Source organism: Nothoprocta perdicaria, unplaced genomic scaffold (assembly GCF_003342845.1).
Source record: "Nothoprocta perdicaria isolate Ctin4 unplaced genomic scaffold, notPer1 scaffold_11, whole genome shotgun sequence".
Taxonomy (NCBI): domain Eukaryota; kingdom Metazoa; phylum Chordata; class Aves; order Tinamiformes; family Tinamidae; genus Nothoprocta; species Nothoprocta perdicaria.
In genome coordinates this window covers 4,060,884-4,088,185 of record NW_020454205.1, presented here as the reverse complement: position 1 = coordinate 4,088,185, position 27,302 = coordinate 4,060,884, and the positions used below count along the sequence as shown (strand labels likewise).

General features: G+C 42.2%; 1 protein-coding gene across 1 annotated transcript in view; it reads left to right on the top strand.

The window, feature by feature from the left end:
• The window catches only part of PARD3B (par-3 family cell polarity regulator beta), a 343,703-nt gene that overhangs the window by 117,940 nt on the left and 198,461 nt on the right, over positions 1-27,302 (top strand). The window contains exons 4-5 of the mRNA XM_026048404.1: positions 3,102-3,211; positions 26,452-26,540. Of these exons, the coding sequence (XP_025904189.1) occupies positions 3,102-3,211; positions 26,452-26,540 (199 nt within the window). The remainder of the gene's footprint in view (positions 1-3,101; positions 3,212-26,451; positions 26,541-27,302) is intronic.

Genomic DNA, 27,302 nt, shown 5'->3' with positions numbered 1-27,302 from the left:
TTTATTTCTGCCTTTTTAATTGTTATGCACCCTTTAAACATAAATCAGTCTGTGAAGTGGTGGCTTTGAATTAGTTGTGGCAGGCAGCGAAGGAAGGAGAGAAATCCAAGTGGAGAGCTTTGGGAGAAGTAATGAGCTTGATTTAAGTTCTTTTGATCCTTGTCTCGTATATTTGACAGCGGAGGAAAATAAATAAATATATATATATCTCCCTTTGACTAACCTCTTTTTTTCACCATGGGAAAAAGAGGACAGAAGCCAGGAAAGGAGCTGGGATGATGTCTTTGAGACCGTAGACAACAGTGTGCTTGATTTTTGAGTTTGGAATCTGACTCTAAGCTGTGAAATTTAGATATGAATGTATCAATGCATCTCATTTTTCAGTTGTTCAGTAAGAGCATTTTTGTGGTGTTCCTGTTCTTCTGGAAAAGGAAGTGGAGGCTAGAGGATGCTGCCTGACTTGTGAAGAAGGGTCTCAATCTGTTTTTAAGTTGCTGTACTGAAGAGCCTAGAAATTAGGAATGAGTAATCAGAAATTCCTTGGTTATGCGGGGAGAAATGGCTTTAAAGAACGTGTGTTTTCTTAGTAATCATAGAGAGGCTTAAAATTCAACACTTTTGTCTGGAGCTTTTATACACAAATACACCATGTTTGTTTGTTTAACTAACAGGGGTCTGCTGCCTGAGAGCACTAATAAACTACAGCTGCTCTTGATTTGTTTAAACTGCAAAGCTGAGGTATTGGTTTCAGGATTTTATTATTACTATTATGAATACAACTTGGAGTCTGTTGCTGTATGAATGTTTGCGTTCTCCTGTTTTAAAAAATCAAAGTACTCTACCACATTGTGGTTTTAGAGTTCATAAAGTTAATTTTTGAATCTGTATTTACTCTTTCCTTATGTGAGTGCTACTTTGTGACATGGGTAAAAGAAGAAATAAGAATGCTCATAATGCTCAGTGCTACTGCTCATGTACACTCAACTTGATGTATAGCGTGATAAAGTAATGAAGTTGTAAATGATGGGTGTTTAAAACAGGGTAAAGGTGAGATATAAGCAGGAGAATAAGATGCAGTTTTTGCTAAGATATGGAACAAGTGCTGTGGTAAAGGACAGGCTTAGAGTCAGACAGCCTGAGTTGCATGGCATTTTTGACTTTTTGGGTTGGTTTGTTTTAACTGAGTCAATAGTAAGGGGGAAGACGTGTGGGGAGACTCGGACCTCTCTTTGCTCACAATGTTGTTATTACTCTCAGTGTGCCTCAGCTGGAGCCGGAGAGCTCTGTTGTACAGGATACTGTCCATACTGGAAGCTGGCTTGTGTTTTGAGACTGTTTAGCTGAAAAAGTATGCAGAAAATGTTATTTTGCTTACTGGAGTCAGAGAATGAATTGCATATTAAATACCAAATGTATTGAAAGCCACATTGGTTAAAGGTGGGAAAACAAATAATGATTTAGCTCTGTAGTATGTCATAGCAAAAAGTTCTTAAAGCTTTGCCTCCAAAGTTTGGCAGCATGGAATCAGGATGACATTGAAAAAGGCATTTCTATGCCCTGCAGTACTGGCCAAGAGAGAAATGGGTTGTCTCAGCAACTAGATTCACCTTGGAGTTTGAGGAAGAATAAAAGGAAAACCTTTTATTACTGGCCATTTATTACTGTGAAGGAATAAGGTGAGTCTTGGGATGCAGCTGTTATGAAGGCCAAACCTGAATTGCCTTTAACCTCCTTATCAAATACACTCAGAGGAAAGAAACTTTTTGTCTTCAGCAGCATATGAGGAAGATCCAAGCAGTGGGGGCTTGGTTGTCTTTTAGCCTACTGGTGCTTCTTGAAATCATAGGAAACACGAAATTCTTGTCTTCAATCCCTGTCTTCAGAAAGACCCTGTGAAACCCATGAAGCCCAGCTCTTGGTATTAAGATGAGAGTCCCTAAGGCCCAAAAAGCCATGTTCACCTTTTGATTTTTGTTTGTGTATTCCATCAATATGAAAGCAAAAGACAAGGCTTAAATTTATGTCCGTCTTATTGATTTCCTGCATAAGCAGAGGTCAAAAGGATTACTTATATATTGGGAAGGGAAACAAAAAACCTCACCATGAGGAAGGATAATAGCATTAACTTTTCTAGTTGCTACTTGGGATCAGCTTTTTGTCTTTGTTCCAGCTGTAATTATACCAAACTCAACAAAATTTGGCGGGGCTACATTTGATACAGTTGCTGGGGAATTGGGTTAGCACCTCTGTTAACAAAGCAACTGTGTTGCAAGTACAAACTTCTATAATAGATCTAGTAATTAGAGCTGCCATCAATCCCAGCCGCTATAATTAATAGTAGAACTGTCAGTTAAGAGCTTGTTCTCCCTCACTTGCAACTTGTGAAAAAATTATTCTCTTAGACTGATATTCTCTACATTTGTTGTTAGTGCTGGGATAAATTATTTTGGGAAGATTTGAAGAGAAGTCATGTCTGTTAATTTCCTTTTGGATAACATGAGAAATACTTAATAGAATTAGTAGAATTGTGTCTTCTCGCCCCACCTGGAAGTTTTGTAGCAGGTGTTTTAAAGAACCGGGGTGTTCTGTCAAGGGTGGAGGGGTGAAAATTGGATAGTGAGATCCCAGTTTGCTAAGCTGATGCAGAAATTATGGTGGAGACTGCCAGCGTGGAAAGGTTTGGGGCAGAGGAAGTGCCCGGGTGGTTACACAACCAGCGGCAGTCGTGGTGTGCTGTGGTTTTGTGTGCACTGTTATTCTGCAGCCGCAGTGTTCGGTTTCCCTGTCCGCCGGACAGCACGACAGTCACAGATCCCCACAGCTCCTTGTTTGCTTTAAGAGCGTCTCTCCTTTCCTGTTTTGTCAGCAGTTTTCACTTGACTGATTTAGCAGGGGTGAAGGTCTGTATGACCGAGGTTGAACCCTTCCTATGGCCGTCCTTCAGCAAACACCAACTGGCGCGGTCCCGTGCGGTGCAGCGAGGGCCCTGCTGCCCTTGCCCCGGGGCAGCTTGCGTAGGGGCTGTGCGTGCGCCTTGCCGAGAGCCCGGGGAGCCGCGGCCGCGCTCGTGCAGCCCGTGACCCTGTGCTCTCGCCCCGCAGGCACGCCGCTCCTCGTGCGCCGCAGCAGCGACCCGGCCCCCGGCCCGCCCACCGACTTCCCGCCCGGCGCCCCGCGTCCCGGCGACCACGCTCCCAAACATGTCCTGGCGGTAGGTGCTGTGCTTGTCTGTGGGTGTAGAGCTGTTTGATAAGCTAAGTGTATTTGGGTCTAACACAGCCACTCTCAACCAGGTGGACATTGGAGATGACAAAGTCAAGTAAATCTCTCCTCAAAACAAGACACTTAAATAACGCTCAATGGTGGAACAGGACACTGCGATGTGAACTGTTTGTGGGTTTGTTCAGATCTATACCGGGCATTCTATCATTACTTAAGGGCAAAATGTACTTCTTTTTAATACATGTCACCATTCTTATTCTTTTTTCCTTCTCTTGCCTTCTGATGGCTTTTCTGCCTGACAGCCTGAGGTCCCTGTTTTACAATGACACTGATTACGAGGACAAACTTGTTCTTGCCATTGTCATTACTAAACCTCAGAGGGAATAACAGAATCAGTGGGGAGACGGTCATACTTGATCAAATGCTATTGCAGTCTGCAATAAAGCTTGGGAAAGTGATGGTGCCTTGGTGACACTTGGGCCACATGTTTACTTGGCTATTCTAGGGCCTGAACACTCTCCTAAAGGGAGAATGTTTTTGCACTACTCAGAGATTGAATTCTGCAGAGTCTCTGGATGTACCATAGAAAGCCTGTTTGGATGAGCTGAAGTGGATAGCGGAAATCTTGGTTAGCAGTACAGCTTTTACTCGATTTAGAGTAAAATTTTACTGTTTAGAGCAGTTTGCCAAGTAAGTATAGTTGTCATGCAAAACTTATCTGCCGTAGAGACTGGCAGGTGATGAGCCTGGTATTCAGAGCCATGGAAACATAAGAAATGGAGAAATTGGTGAAATCGGTGTGTTCAGTTTCAGATTTTCTTTTGCATGTTTTATTTGTGACCACCAGGGAAAGGAAGAATGTTTTATTTCCAAAGTAGTATCGACAACACGTGTACCTTATGCCATTAGGTGGGGCCTATAGTTGCACCTTGTAGACCACAGGGGCACAGTGCTTCACTGCTGGGCACTGAGACACAAGGATCCTCCAGGCTTAAAGGAATTCTCCACACCTTAAAATGGAAAGCCTTCCTTCAGACCTAGGTGTAACAGGCACTTGGCAAAAGTGAAGAAGTCATTTTTTTTAAACACTGTATGAGTAAGGCTTTTTTTTTAAAAAAAAAAATCCCAGAAATCCCAGAAGGTGGTACATGTGTGTATATGCTTTTTCTTTTTTTCCTCTTTTTGTCATAAGAAAAATCTGTTATAGCAAGCTACTTTACACTACCTCTTATTTTTGCAACAGTAACGTTTCTAAAACTCTCCTTGTCAATCCCACTGAAATATGCTTTGGCATAATGTATTGAGAAGTATAAGAAGCGTAAATAACATAAATTAGGTACAGATTGTTTTAAAACACAGAAAAGAATTGATATCCGACAAATATGTGGCATAAACGAGTGAACGCAACATTTTGGATATAGCTGTGCTCTTTCAGGTATGCTTTAAAGCAATATTTTCAGGAAAATGAGTTCTTTATTTTTTGTTGGAGATCCAAATTTATTATTGTATTTCCTCTTCCACAAAGCACTTTTTCCCCTAATTGATTCATTTAATCCATATGCATGTCAGAAAACTCAGAGCCACTGGCAGTTTACATTGCTTGCAATGCAGCATGTAATAAAATGTTAATACTTAGTTTTAATTATAAACTGATAGCTATGGCATAAATACAAACTTTCGTAATGAGTTTGGGCATTCTGGACACTTGGCACATGGAGGATTGGCAGTTCTATGTAGAAATTCTAGTTGCACTGTGTGCTGTTTTAATATGATCTTGTTCTGCTACACCAGTACTCGTAGTTGGCCTGGTGGGACCGGAGTTCATCACGAAGTCTGTGAGGACAGCACTGGCTTGTCTGCGGGAGAGTGAGGGACAGATGTGCAGGAGGGCAGTGCACCAAATGAAATAGGAAACATGCAGCAGAGAAGAGGAAATTCCTACCACATTCATGGGAGGAACCATTTGAGCAGTGATGGTATTTATAGAATCTAAGCAGGGCATATTCACTTCTTGGATGGTGAATATTCATTCTGAGGAAGGCTGCTCCATGCCATACCGTGCTTACTAGAAGGACATCTGTTTTGAGTGAACAGGTAGTTGGAGAAGAATTGGAGACGTTCTTCTAGATGTTCTCTGACACTTATCCTGTCATAGTTAAAGTTTTAGCCCCAATTAAGAAAATATTTCTAGAGCTGTCAGAAGCTGATGGTGAAGTCCAGCATCTGTTCTCTCAGACTGGAAGTCAGTTAACAGATGGTGCAGAATCTGAATTTCCTTTCTCATCCAGGCTTCCCCTCCCTTACCATAGCTGCTGCTGAAAAATCTAGACACTATGCTCAGGCAAAAATAGGGATAACAAACACTGAACGTGCTATGGAGCAAAAGGTATTTCTTTGGGATATTACCTATTTATTGGACTCAGCTGTTAGGTGTTTTTTGACCAGTTACAATCAAAGAGCCCTGGACTGGGTATTTAGGAAATGCAAACATCCATCCTTGCAACTTCAGTGAGTTTCCAGAGGGATGCAACACACTTCTCAAAATGCTGGGGCCAAAGGTCTGCCAGGACAATAACCAGAGAGGCCCAGCTGTGTCTTGGCTCTGAGTGGCCTGCATTTGATATGGGGGGGCTTATTAAAAGACAAGAAATCGTCTGCTTCTTCCATGTAGTGTAGCCATGCTGTTTAGTTTGGATAGAAGCCTGGTAGAAGCCTCTCAGAGAGAAGAGGTATTTTATTGCCCCTTCGCACTTCCTCAGTGTTTTTCCCCTGCTTGCCAGGAGAAGATGCAGTTTCAGGTTCTCTCTGCAAGCTGGAAAGCTGCTAAGCAGATCCCTCTTCCCAAGCCCCAGTCAGATGAGGGTGAGATGCAGCAAGGCTGAACAGGGGGAGCTCTTCCTTGCCTGTTATTAGCTTTCCAGAGAGTAAATTCACTGCTGTCAGTCTGGCTCATTTAAGCAGTTAACTCTCAGTGCATAGCACAAGCATTTGAACTCTCCTCTCTGGAGCTGTTACCTCTTTGACTCACAGACAGACTTTCCTACTATCTTAAGGCTTCATCCAGCTGCAGGCTCCTGAGAATGAGACTGAGGAACATTCTGGTCACATTTAAGTTGATGAGAGTTTTGTGTCGGTTCTGGTGGGACTGAGATTTCACCTCCTGTTAACCTGGATGCTGCCTTCTGTATGACCTGCTCTTCTTTGAGTAGCATGTTTCCTGGGTAAATACTTTGTTAAGTTAAAGTAAATTAATAGATACGAGTGATTAAATTGTGCATATCCATAGTTGAAGATACAGGGTGATGTTGAGCCATAGGATCAACTCTTCAATTGATCCAATTTAGTTTCAAGTTTTAGCTAAATATTGCTTAATCTTGACTATACTTTGAGTGGACATATAATAAGAAATTTTGGATAAATTTTATATATAATCAGTGCATTTTGTTTCAAGATCTTGTTAAAAATGTTTGAAATCTCCCCTGCTTCTTCAAGTCTTTAATTGTGTTTGTAATATATTAGCCTTTCTTGAGTATATGAAAGGATACAGCTCTATTGTTTGCCCTTTTTGCATACTGTTTTGTGTGTGTGTGTATATATATATAATATATATATATACACACACACAACATAAATGTAAACAATTATTAATGTTGTGCTCAGAGCTTGTTTCTGGCATAAGGACTATCAATAGTACTTTGAAAGGGCTTGGGTGTTTTATTGTAAGGAAAAAAAGCAAAGATATTGCTTCATATAATTGTGTTATTTGAAAGCACTGCAGGGCACAGATCTTGTGACAGTGATGGAATGAGGGCTGTAGAGCTGTAACTCCAGTTGTTCAGGCTGGCTTCTAGCAGGGGCAGACTGCATTGCAACGAGTGAGGGTATTATGTGTTCTTCCTCAAAAGATGAAACTTTTGTCACCCTGGCTAGGCCAGGTAGCTTTAGTTCCAGACTCTGTGTGCGTGTTAGCACTTCCATGAGCACTTCTCGCACGGCAGTGGCCTGCAGGAGCCGTGGCTGCGCGAAGGGAAGCGAGAAGATGGCAGATTCAGTAACTTCAGGAATTGGCAGCTGTGGAGTGATTGTGCCCTTGTAATGCTCTGTCAGTGCTGGTCAATGGGTAATAATTACACACAAATAAAATGGAACAGAAATACTCCTGAGGCATTAAAGTGGGAGTTGTTGGAGGGACAAGATTGTTACAAGCAGGGTGGTCTTGGTCTGTCATGCAGGTGAGCAAGGTTTTAAATTGTGTAAGGCATTTACTCTTCTTTCTGGTGAAAGCTTTCCTGTTAATACTTGGACTTGTTCCTCTTGAAGTACTGCTGTGTGGAGCTGCAAGCAGAAGGTTTGGAGAGGTTTGGAAAGAATGTTCTGCCACTGAAAGAGTGGGAAAGCTGCAAAGCATTTCTGTTTTTAAAGCCAAGTTCTGACTCGGGTGATCCTGTTTTTTAAGCAGGTGGCTGTGCTGTGGAAGATGTGCAGGCGCCGTCCCGTGAAGGCAGGCGCTTGCCGGCCCCTCTGGTGCTGGCGATGCCGATGAGGCGGCCGCAGAGCAGCGGGCTGGGAGGAGCGCGGCCTGCGGCGTGCGTGTCTGCCTGCGCCGCGAGCTGGGGCCGCAGCCCTTCCTGCCTGTGTTGCTTTTAGCCTCGGCAAAGCAGCAAAAGTGCCCACCTTGGGATGGGTAAGAGGGAGCTACGGGAGGAACTGAGACAGGAAGAATCTCCTTGCAACTGCTTGTGGTTCCGTGCCCCCCAGTATGTGTTAGTGGTGTTGACCTGTTTCGCTGGGTTGCAAGAGATGAGCGGGGGCTATAATTGGCACCTTTTCGTATGGCAAGGTTAAGTAGACTTTTTGTAATTTCTTTAAGAAGAGCTCATGATGGATGTTCCATGACACAGTATATGAATTGTCACACAAAGTGATAATTGGTCAAAGAAGCTGCTAGCTGTTAATGGGTTGCTTTCTCTAGCTGGCCTGCAATGAGAGCAGTATGGAGTTTTTATGGAGTGCTCATGATGGGGAGGATGTGTGATGGAAAAAATAAAAGTTTTCCATCATTCTGGAACTTCTCTGGTTAGTAGGGGGTTGCATTTCTTAGCAATTTAAAATATATATGGGCTTTTGCTGTCATTTCTGAGTTGCCTGGTTGTTTGGAAACCTCCACCTGTGTCTTCTGCCTTGCACAGTCCTGTAGAGGTGACTGCAGATGATTGAAGATGTCTGTGAACTAAAACTTTCTTTTTTTCCATGTGGCCCATCTCATAGAGAATGTGGAAAAATTATAGAGTAGCAATAAGAATTGCTGACAAAAAAAAAGGAAAAGAAGGTGATTCTTTCAGCTGTTGACACATACTTATCTATAGCTCCATCTTTGGGGTCCTGCAAAATGCCATTATTCCATCTTGAGCTGCTTTTAGCAGACAGCTTACACAGAGGCTTATTGCTCTGAAACATTAAGAAGTTGCTTGTATGTCCGTCAGTGAAATTAAAAGTGGTAGGTGATGGTCAGTGTGGCTTGTGCATGTCATTGACTGTCAAGCTCTAGAAAACTTCAGCTTAAATAAAAGGGATTCTGAGTCAATGTCCTGCTGACATATATATCATGAAAATTTATAAACAACACTTTCCATGAACACATTAGCCCACTGTGAATAATGGAAATCCAAACCAAAATATTGCTGTGACATTTGGAAAAAACTTTTTTAGGGATTTCTAATACGTCTTTCTTCAGTGTACTGAAGTCTGACGGTCTCTCTCATTCTGATTAACATCTCTGCTTCTGAAAGTGAGGTCAGTGGCTTTGTGGGGTTTTGTTTTTGTTTTTGTTTCTTTTTAAAAGATTGATAGCTATTTGTGCTCGAAGAAGTTATGGTTATTTAAGAGTAGTCCCTGAGATATTAAATTACTTATTCAACTGGAGAGACCTTATCCAGAAACTTGTTCTTCTCCTATATAGCTGGTGTCTCAGCTAATCTGGATTTACATTTTTTTGCAGTTATTAAAGTATAGTGCTCTTTGAAACCTGCAAATTCACATTTTTTAGGTCAGCAAGTCCCCATTTGCCTTGTGCCTGTAAAGCGATGGCACCTGGAATGAAGGGAGGAATATTCTCCTGCTCCCGTGTACCGTGCCCTCCTGGGGTCACACATGCTTGATGTGCTGGGCTTCGAAGAAATAAACTGAGACCCCTGGGAATAGAGACCAGGATGATGAGGGTGATTTGGCAGGATTCACATCAAACACCTCAGCTTTGATTTTTGTCAGTGATTGCAATATCATGTAAAAGAACAAAACTTTGGCCCCCAAGAGAAATCTTGCAAGAACAGCTGCTCTTGGAAGATTCTCTATTTTTTTCTTGAGAATCAAGCAGCTTAGTGGCTTATGCTGCTAAGTTTCATCTAGAATTTGCCAGTGTTAAATCTAGCTTTGAATTAAAGCACATGAATTTCCAGATTCCCCTCTAAATAATTCAAGTAAAAGAGGTTTCCTACTTGCATTAGTCTCAACGTGCAGTCATTGTACCTTTGTGTCACAGCATGTGTCACAGCGCTTGCTGTGACTGGAGAAGGGCTTGTCAGGATATCTTGCGAGGTTTGTGGCATTATTGGCCCTGTTGGCATCTGCACCCCTGTTTACTTATCTGCTTGCTAAATTAGGGTAACATGAACCTTAAATGGGAAAGCAACTAGGCTTTTTGTCATGTACTTGCTCCACTGAACTGAGTAATGGTGTATCTGAGGTGATTATACACTTAGCACCTGTGGAGATAAATTGGTATCTTTCTTCCTTTCTTCTGCTATTTTTTTAGAATTACTAGGTCCAATTAGTTTCACGGCATACCTATCAGCTTTATAGGAAGAAAAGGAGAGTCCTCCTTTCCAGCTGTCTTTATCTCAGCCTGAGAAATGCAGCAACTGTTCCTGAGATTGGAAGTTCAGCTCTTTCTTTTCTGTCCCCTAAAAAGCCCCAGAGCTGCCTCTGTTCCTAAATATCCTGTGCAAGTCCTTCAAATACAGTAGGCATCACACATAAGGTGGCTGTTGTGGGCTGAAGTAGCTTCCGCAAGGGCCAGTTATTCTTCATCTCCTTGTCTTTTGACACTTTTCCATAAAAGCCCAAGTGAATTTTACTTCTGATGTGGGAGAGGCATATTCCAAGGGAAGTTTTATAAGATAATTCTCCAAGAATTTGCAGACGTTAAAAGAAAGTCTGGAGAATGTGAAAAGAAAGTGATGAAATAGATTTTAAGTCACAGCAAAGAAAAGGCTGTACATGTGAGAAGGAATAAAGGTATTCCCTTTATTTGGTTTCAGAAGGCAGAGCCCAAGTATTTCATTATGTTTGAGAAGCATATTCTGAAAATGCTGGTGAAGGTGCAGTGCTCTCTCCAAAGAGTGGTGTTCTTTGTAAGAACAGCTGAAGTGGGGAAGTTTTGCCCCCAGTGGGGGCGGGGGGGAAAGTGATGCTAAGCTTAGTACAAGTTCTCCTACCAGGAAGGCTCAGAGAGAATTGGAATTTAATCCGTTCTCCATAGAGAATGGATTTAAAAAAAAAACTGATTGCAGTGGTAAATTTTTTATAATTTAGAAAATATTTGGTAAACTCTGGGCTACAAGAAGCAGGTTTCACTTAAGTCTACTCCATTCTGTCTTTGATTCTTTGTATGTAAGATTGGAGAAAATCACGTAGAGAAAACACTCCCTCATATCTTGTAGGGAAGGGATATTTTTTGGATTGCTCTTGGTAGGTGTAGCCAAACCTTGCTAGAGAGGATACCTTGTCGTGCTGAAATGGCCAGTCTGCGCCTGGGCAGCTAGGATGGGATGCATGTTTTTCTCTTATTTTCTTGCTGTGTTCTCGGCTACTAAAGTCAACAGCAGAAATATTTTTGAATTGGGGACTATCATGTTAATTAAGAGAAGAAAGCTACGCTTGGGTTTGCAAACACTGTGGGCCTGGATGGCTGTTTAACTGCAGCAAGGATGCTGGCCCTTTTTGCCTTTCAGCATCTCCTTTGTGCGTACCTGTCACTTGCAAATGGCTGCTTTGAGAGACGCTGATGACACTCTTCTGTTCATGTCATCAATCCTGCAAACACCGGTATTAACCGAGGAGGAAAGTTCATCAGAACCAGGTGCACACTCCTATAAATATTTTTTTCTGAAATATGGCATTATGCCAACAGATTATGTCCCTTTGGGGAAATGCATTTGTTGGCTATTATATGCATTCAGAATTACACAGAAAACGTATAAACTGTCAAATTCATGTTCATTCCAGGCCAGTTTCATTATTTATATGTAGTATCCAATAGCATTTTCTTTTTTGCACGAGTTTAATGTGCAGGTTCTAGGTGTACTGTAAATTAGTGGTTTTGTTTATATGATTCAGTGGTTAATAATATTAAAAAATGATATTCACAAATCAAAATTATGATGACCATAAAAAAATCTTCAGTCTCTTTTGCCTCCTTGTACCCTCAAACCAGGGAACAGAAAGCTCCTCCTGGGGAAGACAGACTGTCAGGAGTGCTGGGCCTCTGGTCTAATATGTTTTTCGTGCTGCGACTGGTGCCTCTGGGCCCATTACAGCGCGCGCTCGAACGTCGCCCTTTCTCTCAGGGCTGTTGTGCCTCCCGGTGCAAAGCGGATTGATGCTGGCACACTTTGCCTGTTTTAATTTTCCAGAGTTGTCGCCCTGCAACTGTTCCTCCCTATCAGAGGTACTTTGAAGTGAAGTGATAAACAAAGAGCTGAAATAAAATTAAAAAGGATCCTGAGCACCATTTCATCTTGGCATGCCTTTCTTAAAAAATTCAGCTGAATGGCTGGAGTAGCCTTGTGCCACTGCAGTGAGTCTGCAAACATTATCCGATCGATCGAAATTGAGTTAGTGTATATGCAGTAAGCAGAAACAGGTGGAAATTAGTTTATCTGTGCCCAACTCTTTGTTTGCTTTGAACAGTGAGACACAAACTCATTTTTAGACCTGATTAGTTCTGTTTATTTTCAGGGAGAGGCAGAGGCAGGACATATGTTATATCTACCATACATAGCTGTAAACCAAGAAATGATATCAAGGCATTGGCTCTGTTATGACATTTGCAGATCAAGGTGGAGAGCACAACTATAAATACAGCTGAAGTGAATCCATGAGGAAGAACAGCAGTTATCCTTGCTGTCCCTTTAGTGTTCTATCTTTAGGGAAAAGAAATGGGGAAAAAAACCTCTCTTTTTCTGTTGTTTCTACCTATATCAAAAACACCAGCCAGTTTATCTGGAGAATGGCTTGTAATTTTACTGACAATTACGTAAATTCTTTTTCCTTTTTTCCTGTTACTTGCACTTGTGTGTTTTATTTTAGTTTTTATAATTTGTAGGCTCCCAAAACCTTTTGCAGGGACGATGCAGACTAGGCCACTTCAACTGAAGGCTACTTGCAAGTAACCTAGCTCTTTGGGTATTTTTTATGAACTTCTTTTTAAAAAGTAGTTGAGCATCCTTGAGGGCCCTGCTGGCCACAGATTGAAGCCATTGCCTGCAGCAGCAGGACAGATGCAGTGCTAGTGGTAAATAATATTGCAGTTCTTGGGTGCACAGTTTCCATTAATTTTAGATTTAAAAAGGAATCACAAATCCATGTCCATAGAGTGTCTTTGGGATCATGTAACATAGAATAACTTTTTTGAACAGGTGTAAAAGCATTTTATACACGTGCACACACATGCTGATAGTGAGGAGCTGGAAGTGCAGTTTCCCCAAAGGGCCTGACCGCCTTGCCCTGCCTATGCACGAGTGGCTGGTATTCCCCTTTCCCTGCAGAGAGGTAATTGCTATTTCCTTTTTTTCTATACCATGAAGCATCAACAGTGCCTTGGAAGATAACCAAGGCAAACGAGACTCAGCTGTGGACTTGGAGTTATGCTGTTAATCCAACTTGAAACCACCTGCCCTAGAAATGAGAATATTTTCTGAGGAATAGGTTACCTGCTTCCAGAATGGTCTTGTAGGGCTCCAAAAGCAGCAAGCCAAACAGGATTGGGAATATGGTACCAGAAGGATAAGTGAACCAGCCATTCCCTAGTGCCACTTGCCTGAGTCCCGACCACTTCTGAACTGCACTTTTGATCATCCCTGCTTTTTGTCTCGAGTACTTTGAGGACTTGTCTTTGAGGGAAGTGCGTTGTGCTGCTGTGTTCCTTGGCATTTAGCACTACGAGTTATCAAGCATTACCCCTTCTGCCTCGGAGAGGGTTGTGAAGTGAATGAGAAATACCCTGAAGTGTTCAGGTTCTTTCCATCAAACTGAGCTTCAAGGTCTGCTACTGTTTCTGTGTCATCTCTCACTTCAAAGCCATCTGCCCTTTGGCTTTTAAGTTGAGCTGTTATTGTTGGGGCCCTTTTGGGTTGCCTGAGGCTATCGGATGTCCAAATAGCCATAACAACAGAAATAATATTTGCTTTCATGTGATAAACAGTTCCTGTTTGATTGTCTCAAAGATGTAAGGCAGTTCAGGATTGAGAAAAAAGGGCTATTAACCTGTTCTTTCAGCTCCCCAGGTGCCTGGCTTTGTGATCACTGGGCTTGGTGGTTCTTGCAGGTTGGAGTCGGATACAACCGTGGCAATTCCGGTGCTGAGGACACCAACATGCTTTCTGCCCAGCTCAGCCATAAGCATCGCTTGCTGTCCTGCTTGCACTCCCATTTAAGTCAGTGATGTTCCACTGAACTTCTTGCTATTGAAAATTATAGCCGTTAAAACAAGGCAAGGGGGAGAGTATATATACATATATAACAATTGGGGAAAGCCTCATTGCTCTTCCTTTTAGAATCTGGACTCCCTTTGCACGCTTAGCACTGTGCTGTAGACTGCTCACACTTGAGGAAAAAGAACTTTTTTTTGTTTTCCTCCCCCTCCGCCCCCCGTCAGTTTGCATTGAGCTCCCCGGATGCCTGTATTTGTGATCTCCAGGCTTGATTGCTCTTTTACAGTTACACAAGAGCGAGCGTGTCCTGGAGAAGTCTTGAATACCTCCAACCGCAGCAGTGCAGCGGCACACATCAGGCTTACCCTCTTACCCCATTGTTTTGTTTCGTGTATCAAGTACTTCCCCGTAAAATAAGAAGCCCGATTCACGGTCCTTTCTTTGGTTGAAGTATAAAGCCCTGTGTGAGATTATGCACCGCTCCTTGGAGAAATGCCATTCCCCCCGTGCTGCTCCTTTCTCCTGGGAGCTACTTTTGTCTGGGCTGTATTGCTCCTGCCTGCGGGATCCGCCGCCTTTCAAGGGGCCTGGACTGTTGCGCTCCTTCTCCGAAGAAAGCAGTGAGCGCTTTCTTTGCCTGCTTTGAACTTGCTAAAGTTCAGCTCTGACTTGCCTTTTCTTAAGGAAAATCTACCTTGTTCCTTCCCTCACAAAGTAACTTATTGAAGCTATTTCTTTCTGCTGCTTTCTATAAGAGAAGGCAGTTTCTTTACTTTTGAGTACTAAGAATACATTACAGCGAGCTGGAGCCATTAAATATGCAGACTAATATTTCTCAGTATAAGGAAAGATGCAGGCAAGGTCTCACTGTTTGCTGTGGATTGTTATAATGCAGATTTTTTTCAGAAAAAGCATTACTTTGCTGTGTGATAACAGAAGAAACCTCACTGTGCAAAGCATCTTACAAAAGTGCTCTGCTAAATAAAAAATTGCAGTGGATTTGACATAGGTCGTTCTGTGTACTTGCAAACCCACAAACACTGCCAGTCTCTCTGCTTTTCTGGTTGTGGAGTATTTCTAATTATAATAAGACCCGGATAATTCATGTTGGGTTTATTCATAAGTTATAATATTTGAAATATTTAACTGGTAAATAAAACAGCACTGTACCTTATGCCTGAGCTTATTGAACTGAAGTTTTAAAGTCTAAATAATTCATATGTATGGGAACTTCGTTAGCTTGAAACTGAGATTGCTTGACGTCGCATGCCCTAGCTCAGAAACATCATTAAGGACTCAGATGTCCTCAGGTTTCTTGTCCTTTCTTTGTGCCTCTGTTGGACTCTGGGGTTCTGTCACGAGCACAGCCTTACCTGTGACCCTGGAGCTCCCAGGGAGCAGGAAAAAATGAAGGCATCTTGAAAGGAGGAACCAGAAGGAAGGTTGTGAGCCTTGGGAGGGCAGCTGGGGGGCAGAGATTCCAGAGGTCAGGGCAGGGTTTGGATGGACCTGGAACTTGTGTGAAGATTTTATTGTGAGCAGCTCCTGCCTGTGCATGGCTCTCCCAAGGGCACATTCAACGTGCTCTGTGATGGAGTAAGACATCCCTTTTAGACAGGGATGCAGCAGAAATTTGAGGTTGGTACAGTTACAGCTTCAGTCTTGCTGACCGTGAGCTAGTATCCTGTAAGTATTAAACAATTGCCTGAATTTTGATTTTTTTTCAACTAATATGTAGAAAGAAAGGAAAAAAAAAACCTTGTATTTATCTAAAATGTTTCTGTTTAGGCAGAACACACAGGAGAAAGCTGCCTATCTGGTAAGATAAGCATCATCCTCGTGTATCACTGTGCTAATCTGTTTTGCATGTTCCTTTGTAACTTGTTGGAATGCGCTGATGTGTTTTGCTTTGATTGAGGCTGGAGTGTGGAAGGAAGTAGCAGATAACTCTTAAGCTGACATGTGTTAAAAGGAGCTCAGGGCTTCTTTTGCTTTGCTGCTTGGTGCTGGTCTCTTGGCTTCTGAGGTTTTGCAGTAAAATTCGCCATAGCTCCTCATTTGAAGAGGCTGGGGACAAGGGAGCTATTTTGTCACGGTCAGCAGCTTCTCTGCTGATCTGAAACCAGCTTGAGCATCTTCTGTGAAGAGATTAGGAAATGATGGAGCTGCATAAAGGCTTTAGGGAGGGGATAGATGAGCTCTTTCCTTTCACCTCTTGGCACATAGTCATGTACTAACATGTCCCTGGGATATTTTCTTTCTAGGAAACCACTAATATAAGTGATAATGTTGATATTAAGAGGGAAACACAAAAGTCAAGCATTTCTGCTGGAAGCCTTTTTATGACTAAATCTCTTCATGGCTCACTCGTCTTTTATTTTTCTCAGAAGGAAAGAAGCAGGTCACAGTTTTGCTTGTTTAGGGACGCACACAAGAAACAGAAGAGCTGGTAACTTGCTTTGCTGTCTGTCTGGGGGAGAATTACTCATTTGCTCCTGTCACTTGTCATGCTTACCTACACAACAGCAATGTAGGCTCTGACCTTTGCTCTTGCAATTAAGGATGCAGCTATTAGTTAGCAACTATAGTGTAATTAAGTCCTTCTATAGTCTCTCAAAGCAATTTCAGTCAATAAATGAACCTTTATAGTGTGAAAATGGAGTTGACTAATTTCCATTCCATATTTTCTCTTACAAAAAAAAAAAATTACTGTTGTGAGAGCTTTTACTGGGTGAGGTTGGCCCCTTAATCTCTGATAAGTAGATAAAAATGTGCAAAATATTGCTTGTTATAGCATTTTGAACTTAATTCTTTATTTTTGCCATACTGTTTTATTCCCAGTTAATATAATACATCTCTGATTAAGAAATATTGTGCTCCCTGCTTTCTTCCAGTCATGTGATAAATCCTGTTTTCTTCCAGAGCAAATGTTAGTGCTGTCAAGTTATTTACTAACCAGTGCTGTTATTTCATAATGCAGTTAATTAACATGAAACCAAATCATTTTATGAAAGATTATTTCCTGATGACTTTTTAAAATCCTAGGAGATATTGAAAATACCATTATGATTTATAAGGATTTGTTGGAAATAACAATATACTCTCAGGTGATCGGTCTCTGGTTTAAATTACTTACTAGGTTTAAGAAAAGCCAGCGATAGTAATGTTTTGGCTCACAGGAGTCAACCCAGATTTATTAATAATATCTACTCATAAATTCAGGCTAACACTGTGACTTCAATTTCAGATCCTGAAATAAATTTTTGTATACAGTTGTACCGAATTAAAATGCTACACAGTTCCCTTAATTTCCATTGAGAATTAGGATCAAGATCAAGGGCTTTATGTAAAGCAGTATATTTTCTTACATTCAGATGCAGACAATTCTCGGTTCCTTGAAGAGATGCGCACAGTATTTAACTCTTGTTTGCTTTGGTCCTGTCTAGGTTAAAATGTTCCCTCGGTCCCTTAGATGCATCTTCAAGAGTAGTGGTCTCCTTTTCTTTGACTAGTTCTTAGACTCAAGATTAAGTCTAAAATAGATTTAGGACCTCTGAAATTAGAGAGGAAATGATGAAATGTTAGATGCGTGAAGGACACTCTAGATGTCTGATGCTCAGGCTGTTACCAGTCAGGCACTTAGACTGAGGCAAGCTGATAAGTCTTTCATTAACTCGATGCCTGAATCTATTGAAGAGTAAATAAATTTGCAGCCCACAAACTTAAGGGGGGGATACTTAACTCCCAGCAGGAATGAAAGTGCCTTTAATCTAAACAAGCAATGTGATTTTTAGTACCTAGTGTTCAAGGGCTGCATTCCAAGTTGAGGAGGCTCTGAACTAATCACCAGCTCTGGTTCCCTGGCACGTCCCGGTGGCTTCCCAGGAAAGCGCTGCAGGAGTGGGGCCCTGAGAGCACTCAGGTCTGCGCCAAGGTCTCACGGGGCCCTGGGCTTTGATTTATATAGAGATCTCCGATTTCACGGAGTTTTGTGGGCATATTTTCCACCTCCTTGTTTTGAGCAAAGCGTTTCCTGTGTAACCTTTTGCATTTTTGTTTGCTCTTTATCCTTTCAAACAGATTGCAGGAGAGGATTTTTAATACCTCTCGGCTGCACCATATTTTTCAAGAAATTAATTCTTGTCTTGTCTCTTGACAGCACCGTATCCATCACTGGCCAATCTGTATGACACCATAAGTGAGAAGCAGGTAGTTTTATCTACAGCAGCAGTATCTAAAGGGGATCATATGGTTGGAACACAAGACACGTCGGGGAGCTTTATATCCATGTTTTTTAATTGCCCGTGCCAGCTCCATGCTCAACCTTTGGCAAGGGCAAGCAGTGCAGGATGTGCGCCCCATACATCTGGAGAAGGAAACTCGCTTACAGTGCATGTGCCTCTCTGTTTCATACAGAGAGCTGTGGTGAGGATGAAGTAGAAAACCAGGCTAGTTTTTGACCTGCTTCTGCTTGGCACGTTTTGTTAATAATGTTTCCTTGACACCTTTTTTGGCCTGTATTTCCTATAGGCTGCTGCACTGTGCAGACATGGCTATGCTTAGTATAGGAAATGATTTAACTGTTTTACAAAGGTTCGGTCAAAGCTAAAACGTTTTCCTGTCTCAGAACCATCTACCTTGCGTTCTCATCTCCCTCTGCACTCTTCAGGCCCTAGCATTACTTGCTTACGCATGTTCATGCTCTTTCTGATGCCTTTCTTTCTCGTTCCTCTCTGAAAGCTCTTTACATACTCGTAATATTGTGTGTGTATGAAGTTAGGTGGCTATTTGCGTTGGGAAGCCCTGCCTTTAAGCACACGGTGATCCATTGTTCAGTAAACACAATTACATTGCCTTATCTTTCATCTCCTCTCTAATGAATCCATGCTAATTGATTAATCAGTGCTGTTGCTTCAGTGTGGTAATCCCAGATGAGGAAAAGCAGTAACATAACTAGCAATTACTACCATATGTCGTACACGGAGGCAAATGTACTGTAATGTACCCTACGAGGCAATTCCCGTGCAGGAGGAACTGAGCAGGTTTCAGCTGTTGAGCTTATAGTTGAGCTGCTGTCATCATGGCTTGGAGTATGTTGATGGAAGCGGCTCCTAGAGCAAGGCAAAGATGATCTAGGCCGCTCGTTTTACTTGTGCTGCCTTTTGGTTTCCAAACTGGTGACCTCAAATTTGCCATCTTTAAACAAAGCTCAACTGGGTAATGGGAACATCATTGAAAGAGACCCTCTTCTGCATGGCCACAGTTCTCATTGGTACTGTCAGGGACAGCTAAATTCCATACTGGATTTATTCCAAAGAACAAAGATGCCACGCTCAAGTGCTGTGTGTATCTTCAACTTTTAGGTCATACTTTATCTGTTAAAGTCTTTCAGATAATATTCAGCACGTATTGGTGGTGTTAAAGCAGAAAGTTTTCATCTCGTATTGCAAATACATTTGTGACGTTTTTCTTCTGTATTATGTATTTTTTAAAAAATATTCATGATTAGTACTTTTATGTTGTGTGACTAAAATTTGAATTGCATTTTGGGGAGAAATGGTGATGTGCAATGATATGTAAAGCTGACGAAATAAGATTTAGATGTTTACTAGGGAAGGCTGGGCAGAAATAATCCTGCTGTACGGTGCTTTCAGAGATTTTCATTTACTTTTTGAAAAAGAATGCAGCCCTTTTCTCTTTGCCCAAATGAGCAAAGAACAAAAGTACAGGCTTGTAACTTGCAAATCTTATAGGAAAAGTTCCAATAATTCTAGATTCTAGGAGGCTAGAAGTGGTGAGTCAGGCTAGAGAAGATAATACCGGTGTTCTCTTGCGCTGGGATAATTTGGTGAATTTTCTGGCAGAAAGGGATGTGAAATTCATTCCTATTTTTATAGTGTTAATTGCCCCGTGGCAACTTCCATCCAGCTCAGAGAAGGCAGTAGTGCACATTTATAGCACTAATGATAGCGCCGTCTTTAAACGATGCTTGTTGCCATGGGAATGTTCTGAAATAATTTGTATAGTAACTCAAATGTCCAAAGGTTGGGCACTTTCTCAGAACACAGACTTTGTCTTCAAGTCAGTGATGCAGAAGGAATGACAAGCTCTAACTTGGAAACACCTCGGTGTTCACTGCTTTGCTTTCCTCATGGCGCTGCTAAGTGTTCCTTGTAAATAAAAAGCTATAGATTTCCAGGCAATAAGTTTAATAACTCTCCTCTCAGTCTAGTTAAAATGCAGAATGATAAATGAAGCATGATATCTGAATGGTACCCTTGGAGGATCTTAGGGTGTATCTATGCAGTCTCTAACAAGAAGGCACAAGACTCCCTGTACTTCTGTCAGCCCAAATCTTTTACGTACTCATTGGAGGGTAAGCGCAAGCTAATAATCCAGTGTGGGTAATGACTGAGGTGCCCTGAGCTGCTAAAGCTGCTGCAGCACTTCCAGAGAGCGTTGAGCAGAGAGCTTGTGTGACACCCACAGACCATGGAGCGCCCTCGGCAGCAGCGCGGGGCTGCTGGAGCATGTGAGGCTTTGGTGTCCTCTGCTTTGCTACGTCTTCACTCGGAGCAGGGTTTGAATACCAGTTTTTGAGTGCAGCTGCCTAACTCTATAGCTGTGTTTCCTTGCAATAGGCTTTCCATCGGGGGAAAAAAAAAAATTGAACTTAGCTCTTTAGGCAGGTACTGGTAGGCTGTTTTTAACCTGGCCTTGGACAAGCTCTCTTTAGCTAGTGAAAAAACAGAGTTCACTTCCTCAGAAGCTGTAGAATCCAAACCTTGGATTCCAAATGTGGTTTTCATCATGCAAATCCCTGCGGAAGCCCTCAGTAGCATACAGAGATTTGAGCGTTTGCCTAAGGAAGGGGAGCAATTAAAATCCCTGCGATAAATGGGAGAGGGCTGGCAAGTCTATCTCTTGTTTTGAAAGTGCGACTGCTCCCATGACTGGCTAGTTACTTCGTCCTTGCAGGAGCTATTCCAGTGCTGCCAACCCATGAAGGCTGCAAGTGCCTACCACATTACTTGCATTTTCAGCAGGGTTTTCTCTCCTGAAAATTTTGCTCTTGCTTCAAGAACTGGTTCTCTGCCAGTAGGGGCGCTAAATGCAAATATTTATCAGAGCATGAGAAAGCAGCCCTGTACTACTGCTTTGGAAAAGACATTACTCACACCTCACCCTGGAAATTCTTAGCGTGTTGGGCTCAAGTCCAGTGTTTTATGTGCAGAAAAGCTGCTTTTGGAGACTTTTAAGTGTGGCAACATCCCCTTTTCTTTCCTGTGAGCCTGTCATAAAGGGAAGCTCTTGCACTTGCACTCCAGCTGCACCTCTTCCTTCCCTTCCCCATGCACAACAACTGCCAAGAAAGGTGTGAGCTCCAGCACTGCTACAGCTAGTGGAAATTTTCCTTTTGCTCAGCGTGGGGAGAATTTGATTTGAGGGTTCTTGGAGCTTTTGCAATTTCAAGGTACACCAAAGTTATGTGTAACTGTTTTGATGTTGAGGCTTAAATGGATCCATCCTGCGCTTAGGTGGAGAACTTACTCTTTGTTTATATCTTTTAAAAACAGGGAATTGCTCTTTCCATGCAATTCAGATTTCTTGTCAGTCTGTGCCGAGATCTGTAGCAGCTCAGCCCTGATGAGGCTGTCACAGCGTGGAAAAACCTGTGTGTTGGCTAAGGTTGCAGCAGACGTGCTCCCTGTGTGCTGTATGCTGGACCTAGGGCATAACGCACACTGTACACTGAGCTGGCGTAGGCAGGAACTCTCACCAGCTACATTTTGGACTGGATAGGACTGGACCTAAATTGGCAGCTGGTAAATAAGAGGTTTAGGGAAACATTTTGAAGACTGTTACTGTTGCAATTTTAATATTTTGCTGGATTTGAGGTTGAGCTGTAAGTGTGTCTGTTGGCATGAGGTGCTGACCGCTGCTCTCGGGCACAGCAATCAATTTGGAAATGACCACATGGGCATAAGGTGCTCCTGTCCCTCCTTTCCTGGTGATAATTAGCACGTCAGTTGGGCTGTACATCTGGTACAGAAGCTCTCATCTGCTGTGGTGCACAGAGCAGTGTGCCCAGCTGGGGAAGAAGGCTTAAGCCAGCTTGATTTTTGCACCGAAGGAGGCTAGGAATGTCTGTGTAATCCACTAATGCACTTTAGCTGTGACGATAACCCTCGGCAGAGAGTTGGTAGCAAATAATTTGGGGGAATAATTTCTTAATCTACTCCAGACTGATTCCCAAGAGTGTGTCTATTTATGCCCTTGGCTTAGAATATCTTCTTAAGTGCCAAGAGTAGCAAGCACAGCACAACATTTGAGAAGCCCACTGGTAGCTGAAAGGGGAAAACGTTGCCGTTACAGTTCCTGAAAGTGTCATATAATTGCCAGGAGCGATACTGTACTCTGGTTTGTCTTTGTGCTGTGCTAATTAAACATGAATCCTCTTGCATATTATGTCAGAAGTATTTGAAGACGTGCCGCCATTCTTGCTTTGAAAAATAACCTTTAACAGTCCAGTAGAATACATTTCAATTGACAATGCTGAAAGAAGCTGTACGATTCTTATTTTCATATGTTGCCTGCCTAAAAATCATCTTTAGCAAGTGATTAATTGCATTTGTAGATAGTGCACAATTGCATCAATTATCCATTTCAAATGAATTTCATTCTCAGTGTTCAAGAGGATGATGTAGTTTAATCAGTAAGTGAAATGGAAGTATTGTAAGCTGTTTAAAAATACTTATCACGTTTTATGGAGGCAGAATGATTTAAATCAAGTAGACCGCTGGAGAAGTAAGAAATATGCAATAACAAATACTGTAATCTTTTTCTTTTCCATTTGCTTTAGCAACATTTTATTGCATTGCTTTGCATTGATTTTTGCATTGATATTGCAGGGATGTTAGATAGCCAGGAATTTTTTAATTTAAATAAATTAATTGTGGTTATAAATACACTGGTTTAAGTGTGACAAGTTGCGCATCTGTTTGTCAACATTTCCTTCAACCAGGTTCTGTAATGCCTTCTAAGAGCATGCAGAGAAACATGCTTGATTTTTCTGTTAGTGGCTGATTTTGAAAGGATCTTTTTTAATATTTCATGACACTAATTTAGAATAAAAAAGTCATAAAATCCAGAGATTTTTTTCAAGATGTTATATGTGCTTTTGCACTACTAAAGCACACTGCTTGTAATTATATTTCAGGAAGCTTTTTTGGTAATGTGAAGTTGTGTGGGCAGAAAGATCGTCTGACATTATCTTGATAGCACAAGATTAGCTGAGCGGATGAAGCGTGAATATGGACACCAAGCTGCTCTTTGTTTGTAGGAGCTGAGCGACTTTGAGCTTTGCATAGCCCACAAGCAGTTGGTATTTTACAATTCATAATTTTAACCTGTTGAGAGCCTCTGAGTTTGTATTATTTGCACAGTTGCAGCATCATCTTTTCAGCAAGCTGTCTTAAGAACAAGTGCCCATTGATAACTAAGTATTTCAGTCTGAGTGTTCTTTGGCCTTGAGATATCCCAACTCACTATATATTTTATTTGAAATAAATTTACTTGAAATAAATTTAACTGCCTGGGGACTGCAGTTTGGGCAAAAATAAAGGGCCAATGTGGCTTTAAGACCAAGTGGGAGGATTTGGGCACTGACTTCCAAACACTTCAACCCTTGTGGTTTGCCACATTCTCCTGCTTGCGATGCTGAGGTTGAATGAAGGGCACCAAGATGAGCAAAGTTTTCTAAGGGTTTTAGAAATGTGGACACACGTTTCACTTTGTTTTCATGACAGAAATGGCTGCCTGGTTCCCGGTGGACAAAAGGCCGTGTCGGGAAGCCTTTCCGAAGCACCGAACGGAAAGGCTTCGGAAAGGCTTCCCGACATGGCCTTTTGTCCGGCGGGAACCAGGCAGCCATTTCTGTGCCCCTTGAGGTGTGTGATTTGGGTCTCATCTCTCCTCTGCCGTGGCAGAGTTGCTTTTGTTGCTGTAGCTTGAGGTAAACACCTTCCGTTTGTAGCACCTCCTAATTGGTTTGGGAATGTTGATGCCAATGCTGATCTCCTTTAAAGCTAAAAATAGCACCGAGGCTTTTGAAACTCATTCTGGCTGTCAGCAGTGCTCTCGTAAGTGTTGCTAAAAGTATTTGGGTTTTCTATACGGTAATTGAAAGTGGCTGTGGGGCGAGCAGCAGGTGAGAAGGTTGTTGGGGCCATGGGTGTCCCCTTGGCGTCGGCAGGAGCAAATGGCCGCCTGTGTTGCAGCCTGGTGCCAAGGCCTGGCCTGGCCTTCCCAACGCCCTCAGAGACACTACCCTGCCACCTCCAACCTCTCACACCCCTTTTTGCTCTTAACTTGTTCATAGGAATTTCAGGCGAAGATGTTCTCTCTTGGGATATGTTGGGTTTTGAGTAGATACCACATGTGTCTCTAAGTAGTGAATCTTATTTACTTCCTTCCAATTTGTAGTTAGTGGTTGCCCTTTTAATCCCCTGAGTCTGGACCTGAAGTTTTTCTGCAGTTCTACAGAATTTGTGTTTCTCTGCACTTCTCATGTACTTCTAAGACACAGTTTGGTTTAGTTCTTGTTCAATAAGAATTTGTTCCCCGTGCTTGAGAAACTTCCATAAATGCATCATGTCAGGATGCTTAAAGTAGAAGGCGTGTGGTTGAAGGCTGCTGGGGGGCAATCGAGGAGATTAACAGCCCTTTAATAGCCAGAATATTTCTAGAGCTCAGTCCTGTGGGTCACAACGTACGTCCTGCTCTTGGCTGAATGCGCAAAGACCCTCAGAAACTCTGAAACAGAAGTAATGTAGTATTTGCAGAGCTGTGTAGAGTGCAAGGGAGCTTTGGGCAGCCAGACAACTCCGTAGCCTGAGGGTCAAGTCCAGTGCTGTGCCCTGAGCAGCCCTATGCAGCAACCAGTGTTTGGAGAAATCTCTAGGAGCTAGTTGACCTGCAACCCCCAAATCTGCTGTGGCTTGGCTGGAGTTTGAGCTTTCCAAGAAGGAGAGGCTTTTCAGCACCGCTGTTTTCATCGGTTAGCTGAGGAAGATCAGCATTGTAAGGCAGCAAGAGCCACTAACGAGCGTTTTCTGCTTCAGTTACCTATTGCTACCAGGGCTTCAACTTTTTGTAACATGAAGTCATCGTGTAAAGATGGGGTGTCAGGTCTCTATTGCTAACTCATTACCCGAGGTTGGGTTCCTATTCGTGAGGTTAATATGGCAGTATGTGATGTAACAGGAGTTATTCTTCGATGTGCAATTCTACTGTGAAAAGTGACTGGAAGAAATGCTGTTTATTCCATATATTTTCGGGGATTTTTTTTGTGTTTTTGTTTGGATTTTTTGAGAGCGAGTTTTTCCGTTATATTAGTGACAGAAACTAGCTTTCAGCAAGCTGGATTGGCTATAGAGAGGAAGCCAGCTCTGACTTATGTTCCCTTTAATGTACAAAGAGATTTGTGGCCAGTGTTACAGCTTCAGAACCTCACAGGTGGCGTGCGATTCAGAAGGGAGTCCAGCTTGATGTGCAGTCCACTAGTTTGCTTGCAAAGCTGAAGGTGATTCCTTTTTTAAAAATGAACCACAACCACCAACCAAAAAAAAAAAAAAAAAAAGCCTTGCGACTTTTAAGATGAAAATAATCTCAATAATCTCCCCACATTCCCACATCTTGGGGGGGAAGAGGGCCTGCTGAAAATGCCAAAACTTGTAATACCAACTTTGTAGAGAAATGTGGAGTTTTAACGCACGGTTTCTACTGGGGTTTGAAGTTCTTCCTGAGAATGAAAATACCTATTTCGTTGACACTATTCTTTGCAATTTATAATATTGCTACTGTTTGTCTTAGGACAGCGTAACGTGGTAGGAATGTACACTGGAAAACTGTGACAGTGCTACAACAAAACCTAATTATTAACTTTAGTCTTTATCTAGTTAAGATCAAGCTCTGAATTGAATTCTCCTAGTGTGTTGACAGCTGAAGATTTATGTCTTCCAGTTGTATTCCTGTTGCAGAGTTGGCAGAAATGACCTCTCCAAAGAAGCTTTTTGTTACATGTTTTACTCTGTTTACATTATTGCCATGAGAGTTGCAATGAAGTACAGTACATTAAAGCTAATATATCACCTGCTGACAGTGTTCTTATCTCGTTGGTACCTCTTCCTCTCTCCTAGCATGGAATAAAATGCAAACATAAAGAATCTAGGGATGAGGAAAAGAAAGTTAAGTAATCAAAGTAAAAGAGCTTTAGCATTAACATCAGGTCTTGTGCACCCTGTATTTTAGCCTGGTCAAACAGTTACATAACTTCACTTTCTGATAAGTTGCTGTGAAAAGGTGTCTGCAACAGAGAGCCACCACTAAGGGGTGGCAAGGATGGAAGTGGCCTGAACTGCTGGTCTGGTCCCCCCGTCCCCCTCGTTTAATCCAGCTGTTGTTTGAAATGCATAAATGTTTGGCTCGTTTCACAGTGCGCACTTTGAAATCTTGACAGGGTGCTCCGCTGGCCTTGGAGGATGGGGAGGTGAGCGTCCCTGGAGCCCCGGAGCTGCTGGCATCGCAGAGGGCCCGGCTCGCTGTCAGGTAGGAGCCCCTGCCCTGGGCACCGCTTCGGGCAGCTTTATCAACAAGCAGGGCAAGGCTGGTTCCTCACCTGCCACATCCCCCAGTCTGTGGGGTGCTCAGCAGCACCATGATGTTGTCCTCATCCCTTTTCCCATCCTAACAATGTGCCAGTTCACATATTGAATTTATTTGCATGTGACAGTCTTTAATCCTGGGTGATGAATGGGAATGATTTTGACTTGTGCTGTTTGGAGTACATGGGTACCAGAGATGCTGCTGTTGTATATTTTGGTCTTGTGTTCTAATGAATCTTGAGAAAATGTTCGATGTATAAGGTAGAGAATGTTCTTGTATCTCAGCAAGTAAGCAAACTGCAGAACCATATGTTCCTAAAATATCCCTTTTTACTTAAAACGGCACCACCAATTTTGAAGTGTAAAGTTCCTTTTCACTATATTCCATAGCAGAGCTTAACTCTATGTGTATGCACTCTGAAAATGATAACCAGTATTTTCTGCATTTCCCTGTCTGTTGCTTCACTAGAGTAGTTAGATTGATTGCATCCTTTTCCTCTCCCTGTTTACACCAGACTAGAGATGGCCAATGTTGTAACTGAAGGTGTCAGTGGTTGCATTAACAGATTAGGAATCGTCTTTTGTTTTGCCTGGTCCAAATTTTGAGTGCAACTTAAGTTAACTAACTATATGATCAGAGTTTGGGGGGAAAAAAAAAAAAAAAAAAAAAAAATTTATTATTTTATTGCTGGCTTGATTGTTCCAA